At 29.1% G+C, this 9,433-nt stretch overlaps 1 protein-coding gene across 1 annotated transcript; it reads right to left on the bottom strand.

Annotated features, from left to right (window-relative positions):
• Positions 1–199: 199 nt before the first annotated feature.
• Positions 200–9,064, bottom strand: LOC113558589. Its single transcript, XM_026964085.1, has 3 exons — positions 8,854–9,064; positions 8,294–8,721; positions 200–796 (listed from the first exon to the last, which is right to left on the bottom strand). The coding sequence occupies exons 1-3, from the start codon at positions 9,062–9,064 to the stop codon at positions 200–202; spliced, it is 1,236 nt and encodes a 411-aa protein (XP_026819886.1).
• Between the last annotated feature and the right edge of the window lie 369 nt (positions 9,065–9,433).

The following is a 9,433-nucleotide window of genomic DNA, read 5'->3' as shown; positions in this document are numbered from 1 at the left end:
TTTGGACACACAGTCACCGATGGCATATAATAATACATACATTACAGCTATTAATCATTAATTTGAAATCGAAAAGAAGCTAATAATTTAATTATGTAATGATTTTATTAATTAATGTAAGCACAATCAATATTACATATTACATCCACTTATTTTATTATTATACTCGAAACACGTTTCAAATAATTTAAACAAAGTTTCAAAACGTGTTGTCGATCAGGTTTTCAATCATTGTCTGTAGCCGGTCTTCAGTCAGAACTTGCAGGATGGCTAATCGACAGGAGTCGTCAACCAAACATCGTTCATCGCTGACCAATCGTCTGAGTAAATGGCCTGTATGTTTTACGCAATTGTAATCAACGTGATCACGGTAGACGGCAATTAGCCCTTTGGCAACGCATTCTATTGCTTCACCGTTGTCAAATTTTCTCCAATCGTTTGCGGAGGCGTCGTTGATCAGCAAGTCACAGAACTCAGTGTACGCCAGACACGCTGCTACTGTCATATCATCAACAACAATCACGGCCGCCGTTAGCAAGCAGCCAACCATGTGCCTGACTACATTTTGGCGAGTCTGCCGTCTTCCCTCTGGGCCACATGCTTGAAAATATAACTCTGCCAGTATCTGGCACAACAATGGCACTTCAGCCATAGATGCCGACCAGTGATCTATAACTTTATCTACGAACCATGCACCCAAGTCAGCGTCCACTTCATGAATAGCAGTTTTAAAACACTTGTGTAATCGGCCCGCATAATGACACAGTCCGTTACGTTTGATCAACGACGACAACACCTACAATAACCAAAATTCGTCAAGTAGGTTAAGTTAGATTATATCTGATAGAATGCAATGGTAAATGATTAGTTCTGTTACCGCTTCACTGTTATAATTTACGTAACCACTCAATTTGAATTTCAAATTTATTTAGTATTATACACTGTATTTTTGTATTAACTCCCAAACAAGAGAAAACACGATTTCCCTATGTCCACATTAGCGTTACTCCAGCACTACTAATGCCCAATTATTTTAAAATTTAACTTGTACATTAATATAATTTTCCATTTTTAATAATATATACAATGAAATTTATTTCACCATCTTTAACAGAGTACTAAGCTTCATTGAGAATAACTTGTATAGATAATTCCAAAAATAAATATTATAGAAATATTATAGAACTAGAGAAAACAAAAGGTAACCATAAAATGAGTTGGAAATTAATAAATGAATATATCGGTAGAGGAAATAGACGAAATGTTATGAAAAATTTTATAGTACACGATAACACATAATTAAATGTGAAAGATGACGGTCTAATCACTTCAAATGAGTTTAATGACTTCTTCACTAATGTAGCATTAGATTTACTAACTAAATTAAGAAGTCAACATAATATATAATATATATATATATAAATAATTAATGACGTCCTACCATATAATAAAAGCTTAAATCAACCAACATTTGATCGACTTATTGTTACTAACAAACAATAAATTATTAACCAACTTTAAAATTTCTAAACTCAAAAATGGTTATTCACCTGGTTTAGATGGTATTACAGTTGAACTATTAAAAACAAACACTAGCCACCCATTAAAACATATTTTTAATCTAAGTTTCTTAAATTCAGTGGTACCTGACTTGCTTTAACTGTCTATAATTACACCAATTTTCAAAAAAGGTAAAACTAATATAGTTAATAATTATCAACCAATTTAAAATTTCAATGATTTCAAACATCGCAAAACAACTTGAAAAATTACCAAGGTCAGACTTCTAAAATTTCTCGAAGATAACAATATCATACATCAAACCCAACACGGCTTTCAAAAAGGTAAAGGTACAGACCAAGCCATTGCTACGGTGACACAATTTATTTATAAATCTAGATAATAATAACAAATGCGCTACAGTCTATTAAGACCTAGCAAAAGCGGTTGATACTATTTATCATAATATACTATTACAAAAATTAAAAGAATTAGGATTACGTAATGCAGCTATATAGTGGTGGTTCTTATCATACTTAAATATTTAAGTGGTAATCGTATATTTGCATTTATTTTATGTATTAATATAAACACTGTAAGGCTCAAATACATTGTAATAATTAAAATGGACATAGGTATGATTTTAAAAGTGAAAATTTAAGGTATGCAGACTTAAATATACTAATACTAAATAATTACTAATGATTAAAAAAAGAATAAATAAAAATTATGAATGTTTGATTATTAGAGGGGAAAGTCTAAACCAAACTCATTTCCAGACTTCAAAATTCTCTCAAATGAGTTACATAATTAGTTGGTTGAGTTTAAATATGAAAAAAGAGCATGCTCTAGATTTATATTGTGTGAGTATGAGAAAATAAACACATTCAAGTAAAAGTGAATCAGCAATTTATTAATTTTGATAGAAAGGTACTTAATGTCTGCATTTTGTCTACGTGTATGTAAAGACTTGAGATTGAAACAGATTAAAATATCATCTAAGGTATTTAAGTTCCTATCATTAAAATTTTCGTTATTATAACTAATATAGTGTAAAAATCTTCTCTACGCTCTTTTTAATTTTTCATTTAGACAAGTTTGATCAATATTCTAACCTAACGGAAGAACCAAATTTATTTAATAAAGTACCAACAATTTATATTTCTTATGTAATTGAAGGTTGATCTAATTAAAATACCTAATGTTTTTATAACTTTAAAACTCATTTGATCCATAAGTTTAAAAAAACATAACATAGGATTGGATGGTTCAAAAGAAGCTAATTGTCAAGTATTGGACTGCACACCAATCTTGACTGTGAGTTCAAATAAAAAATTTAAAATAAAATTAGGAACTTAGATTTGACATGTGCAGAAGATTATGAGAAAACAGATACTTTTGAAAACAATAATTATAATAATGAATTAATGTTTGTTGATGATGTTATTCAATACATATATTGCGGATTTTGTAGTAAGAAAACTTTACAAACAAATAATTTGTAACATGTGTCTTAAATTATTGAATATTAAAAACAGAGGACAAAACCAACAAAAACTGTGACGTCTCACACAATCTATTTGTGGAGCGTACATTGACGTGGTAAGGTCGCCAACCCACAGTCGAGATTTTTAAACCGGAGCGTATAGGATTTTATAATATTATATGGATGAAGAAAATAAAACAAATAGGGAAGAATAATGAATTGGATATGGTTATTTTTGCGATATTTATAATAGTATTAAAAAAGAATAATAAGTAAGATATGGCCAAGAAAAGCCATACGGCATAAAAACTTCGCCCCAAATAAAGGTCACACTAAAAATAATAATAATAATAATAATCACAAAAATGTAATACGGCATAATAATAGATTAATAGGGCACGGCTCCGATCATCGGTTACCGGCACGTATACCAATAAATAATCATAATAAATATATATGCATAACCATAATGTCGTTAATACAACATTTACATTAATAATAAATACATAGTACCATTGATCACAATAATACATATATATATATAAGATATATAAGATACATTACAATATCTAGTGCTATTCTAGAGCACAACAATAATAACTAACTTGTGCATAAACTTAGTGCCATTGAGCAGCAGCATCATATTAAATAATATGAAATATAATAAATAAAGCCGTTGGGCACACCAATAAATAATAACGAACAATATATATACATATATAATATTTAATAATTCATACCGGCTAAGGTATTTGTTATGTAACGTAAGTCTAATATATATATATATATATATATAAAATATTACCAAGTTTTATTTTTTGTTATTGTCTTGAGCGTCGTCCCCGAGAGGCCCTTGGTGATCGGTTTTTCGGCTACTCTAACATGTTGTCCGGTGGAGTGGAAAAACAAAAGTGTCAGATAAAAGGCCGTTAGGCGTATATGCACCGGGCAAAGTACGTCGACGATGTTATCTAATGGTTATTTAATAATACTTGGCCGGTATAATATGTTATATTTAATATTTTAATTGGTGGCACTAATTAATATCTTGACTGCCGGTCCCTCCGGACCACGGGTACTGGAAAATAGTGATAGTGTGTGTGTGTGTGTGTGCACGTCTTTATAGATTGGTGTCGTCTTCGGGCGGGGGCAGAGGGGCCCGTGGGACGGAGAGCACAATCGCATCATATAATATGTTATAAAATAGAAATATTTGACATTGAATTTTGTCCGTTACAAGATATGACATACCTGTGTAAAATAGCAGAAATAACATTTAGGACTTCCAACAAACTTTACCTTCAGTCAAGTATGATATTATTGAATACTTAACAATAAAAGCAACTTCAAAATTAAAAATTACAAATATTTTTAATGAAATTTCTGAACATATTTTAGATCAATCATCATTAGGTAATCATCTATTACAACTAATAAAAATGTAATTTCTATATTATTTAAAAATAAGAGTACATCCAGTGCCGGCGCTAGGGGAGGATAAATGGGACAAATGTCTAGGGTCCCGCGATTTTTAATTATCATCTTAATACCGTAAGACACATTAACATTTTACATAATTACAATTTAAATTAACAAATTATAAGTCTATAAAATGTATTATTCTATACTACACATCATACATGTATATAATATTAGAATGGGGTACTCTAGGTTAATATTTTGTCCAGGGCCTCGCAATACCTCACTGAGAACATCATCATAATCTTACTATAAGTCAACCGCAACAAAGAATACGATCATCTCTCACTAAAATCATTCACTTTAAAAACCAGTAAAAATTTAAATCTATTAGCTGTAGCTATTATGTAATAATTAAACTAGATATTACATTTTTATTACTTATTTGTTTATTTTATGATATTTATTAAATCAGTTATCGTATTAAGTTATACTTATGTATTTAAAGTTATTATATAAAGATTCAAAATAAACTCAAAATATAAAAATATACTAAACATTACAAATTACAGCTATTATATATACCTAATTATACGTAAATGTTAAACGTATTTAATACTACTCGATCTAGTAACATTAAAAATGTAAAATGTTATAATAATATAATACAATATAAATTAGATTTCACTTATCAGTTTGAATATATAAAATTAAAATTAGTGTAATAATAGACGAAAGTATGGATGTAGGAACGGTAAAAATATGGTAATTTGTGTAAAATATTATGATTTAGAGTTGAATAAATTAGGAACAAAATTTTAAGAACTTGTTCAATTATTCAAAGACCCAACAAGTGCAAAAGAAATTGCTACTGCAGAAAAATTGTACAACACGCTATTAAATTATTTTACTGACAATAAATTTCATTTCATAAGGGGGAAGTAGAATGAAATAGGTTGGGAACCACTGCTGTACTTAATCCTCATGACGATGATAAGAATAGTATGAAAACTGATTAACCAAATATTAATTTATCCGAAACAGAGACCCATACTCCACCAACCATATTTCTAAAATCAAGTTTAAATTATTTTGGTTTTTATAACGTGATATAAATCTTAATTGGTTCTAATGATTTTAACTGCAAAAGTAATTTAAATTAATTAAAACTTCAAACATTTACTCCTGATGAATATAGAAATGTGATGTACTTATTAAAAGAAAAACGTACATTTCCACGCATATCAACTCCAACAAGAAAAACCATTCCGTATTCTTATCCACAAGTTACATCACACTAGTGATATAAATTACGTAAAAGATGAACACTTAAAGCACATGGTTATATAGCAGCCCAAGTAGTCAATATTCTTTAATGACAAAAAAAAAGCCACTTTCTCTATTATTTGTTGATTTGAAACCTAATCAACTCAACCCTGACATTTTCAAGTTATCTTCTATCTGTTTCAAAAAAATTAAAGTAGAAGAACCTCGTCCATGTCAGCATCTAATCCAATGTTAACATTGCCAAATGTCGGTTATACGAAAACATATTCTAGTCATCAATCACGCTTTGTTAATTGCAATAAATCTCATTTGACGGAAAATTGTCAAAAGTCAAATAATCGACCACCCAAATTTCTTTCTCTAAGCTAAGCACCGCATCCTGCTAATTACCGAAGATATCTATTTTATCAAGGCATCCAATCCAAACGCAAATCCTTTCTTACAACAAAAGCGAAGACTATTCAAAATAATACAATTTTGTAAAATAATGTACAAGAACCCGTGTAATACTTCCAAACACGAGAGCCAGAATAAACCAAATAATACACGCAATACTTGTTTCAAAGCCGCTAAAAATCCACATACTAATAACCAGCCCCAACAAAGCAATAACGATTCTTTAAATATAACTAATCACAATAATAAGCAGTAATAAGCAAAGTTCTCTTAAACAAATGATTATTAACAATTATAAAATCGCTTTTAAATTAACAATACTTCTGTGGAATGTTAATAACGTGTCCCAACATAAAAAAGAATTACAAAATTTACTCTATGAAAAAAATGTACATAGATCTCATTACCGAAACTCATTTTAACCCAACTTAAACATTCTTGGTTGCTCATTATACAAAACTGAACATCCTGATGTCCTCCTCATGCAGGCTCCGCAATTCTTATTTCTTCTGATATACAATACCACGAACTACTGGGCTTTCAAGAACAACATATACAAGCAACAATCATTTCTATACAAATAAAATTGCCTCTATCTATTGCCCACCCCGTTACAAAACAGACTATGAGGACTTTAATAGATTCGTTCAACTGTTAGAGGTAATTTATTTATAGCTGGTGGCGATTTCAACTCCAAACACTCTCTTTGTGGAAGCAGAGGCTCTAACTAAAGAGGTTCTGTTCCTCACAGGTTAGGTTAGGTACTTAACCTTAATCAAAAATCATTTATCATTGATTTCCCCATCGAACCCTACATACTGGCCAATTCATATGAATAGGTTAGGTACCCGAAATATTTGATTTATTTATTTCCAAAATCCTCAATCACATAAATACCAACATCGAAAATATATGTGATCTATCAAGTGACCACTCTCACATGCTTTTATCTATAACTGGTGACGTACTATTAAACTCTAGACCTTCTTTAACTAAAGGACCAATTTAGATCAAAATATTAATCTAAAAGTAGCACTTAAGACTCATTCTGACGTAGACAATGCTGCCAAAGGTATCATTCAAACAATCCAACAAGCAGCCATCCACCTATCAACCCAAACATCATATATTCTTCCCAAAGCTTACCTGGCAACATAAAACAGTTAATAATTAACAAACGTCATACTCGAGCTAAATAAAAAAGTATAAGATTGTATAGTCATAATTTTTTTTTAATTTTTAACACATTTTTATAATATAAACTACATTTGCAGTATGCATAAATCTGAAACGTTTCAATTATACATGACATTTTTATAACTAAATAACAGGTCCCGTTGAGAGAAAAAAATCTTACCTCCCCGACAAGAAAACGGTCTATTAGCTATTACCGATATAGAATAAGCTAATATTTTTGCTTCTCAATTAGCTGATACATTTCAACCTTACTCGCGCCCCGTTCTCGAAAATGATTCATTGAAATTAAAAAAGTACCTCCCGGTAAGACATCCAGAAATTACCTTATTAGAAACAAAATTCTGAAAAATTTATCTCTTAAAACTTTAATATTGCTCAAAAATATAATTTTAAACGACCCATCAAGGGTATGTAGTTTTATATTTCTGTAACTTTAAAAGTTATATTTAATTAGTATTTATAATTTAAGTAAGGAGAGCAGTGTGCTTAGTGGCCAGTGTTGTGCAAAGATAACTAAAAATGCATCTAGATACAGATGAAAGATAGTCAATATTTAAATCAATTAGATAAAGATAAAATACATAACACTATTTATTTAGATAAAAAGGTAGAAATTTTAATTTTAATTTATACACACCGAAACTAACAAAGAAACATGGAACCTGCTTAACTAAATTATAATATATACGAGAGGTATAAATTAAATTTATTAATATATAAAATATACATTAACGTGTATATGTACCTTATGGAAATCAATACATTAATCTATTTATGTTAAATATACAAACATTTTAATGGATTTAATAAAATATCATTTTTGGGTACTTGTGTTCATAATATGTGTGTGAGACTCGTCGCTGCTAATGGTCTACTCCTACACATTTTTTGGAAAAAAAAATATTCCTATAATTTTATTTATTTAGATTAACTGGGTAAAAGAAACACCTTGTTTACAAGATATAATAGATATAATAATATAAAAATTATATTTTAGTGTTTTATAACCTTAGCTATTACCGGTGACTTGACCAATCTGTGACTCATTAAAGTATTAAATAGTTCCAGCAACTCTTTAACGCCCGCGTTGATTGACACGTGCCCGTAATCTAAAAGCGAGTTTATAGTACCTTGAAGTATGTATCTTTTCAAGTATAAAGCCTTTTCGAACAGTATAAATAATATTTGTTTCACGCAATCTCTTTCAGTTTCCATACAACTATTGTCCATTCGTTGTATTAAAGCGTTAATGAATTTTTCACCTAAATATGGCATTAGCTTTTCTTCGTCAAAGCCCTTTAAATTTAAAAATGCTGTAAATACTTTGTAAACTGGATATAGCTGCTTCAATTCCCACATCATTTCAATGTTTATTTCGCCATCAAGTGTATTAGAATACAGTGATAAATGTCGAAAAACATTTTCAATAAACATATCTAAATAAAAAAAAAAAAATCTTAATTTATTTATAATTCACAAAGAGAACACTAAATTCTTCGTCATGTTTGTAGAAGCATTCATAAAATACGTAAAAATTTAATTTTTTTCTTTAAAATAAAAATTTATACCACAAATTCTTTTATATATTTCGGACTGATACGAGCTGTTGTTTAATCGTTCTTCAACCCACATAGTGTATAATTTATTCAAAGTTCTAAGTTTAAACTGCAGCTCTTTTCCATCGGTGACTTTGGGTACAGGGAAGTATTTTGAACACGATTGTATCATATGCAACACAATCAAAGATACATCTAAATCTTCGACATAATAATATGCCATATTATTTTTAATTTAGTTTTTAAATTTTAAATTGTCTTTAAAATTAAAATAAGTTATGATTAGTGATTGCAAATTATTTATTTAAAAATAATTTATTTATTTCTAAATATTACTATTTATCTTATGTTACTATAGCTATAAAATACAGAGTAATACTTTTATCATTTAAGAATCACTATTTCTTTCATTATTGACTTTTTCAATTTTTATTTTTCAAAATTGTTTGTATTATGTTTTTCTCAAACTGTATAAAACATTCTTTTTCACCCTTCTATTTAATAGTAAAACTATTATCAACATTTGATTTTCAAATGGCAACCTATATTAAAAATGCACTATATTAATAGAACAATACTACTTTCTTAATTT

The sequence above is a fragment of the Rhopalosiphum maidis genome, chromosome 3 (genome assembly GCF_003676215.2).
Source record: "Rhopalosiphum maidis isolate BTI-1 chromosome 3, ASM367621v3, whole genome shotgun sequence".
Classification (NCBI taxonomy): Eukaryota; Metazoa; Arthropoda; class Insecta; order Hemiptera; family Aphididae; genus Rhopalosiphum; species Rhopalosiphum maidis.
Note: the sequence above shows the minus strand (reverse complement) of the source record. Positions and strands in the feature narration are given on the sequence as shown.

What these genes read in the sequence shown, in the direction of transcription:
- LOC113558589 (XM_026964085.1), bottom strand. Translation starts at nt 9,064, where the DNA reads ATGGCATATTATTATGTCGAAGATTTAGATGTATCTTTGATTGTGTTG. An exon ending in AATATATAAAAGAATTTGTG is followed by an intron (nt 8,722 to 8,853) that starts GTATAAATTTTT and finishes TTTTTTATTTAG; the next exon opens with ATATGTTTATTGAAAATGTT. An exon ending in AGTCACCGGTAATAGCTAAG is followed by an intron (nt 797 to 8,293) that starts GTTATAAAACAC and finishes TGGTTATTGTAG; the next exon opens with GTGTTGTCGTCGTTGATCAA.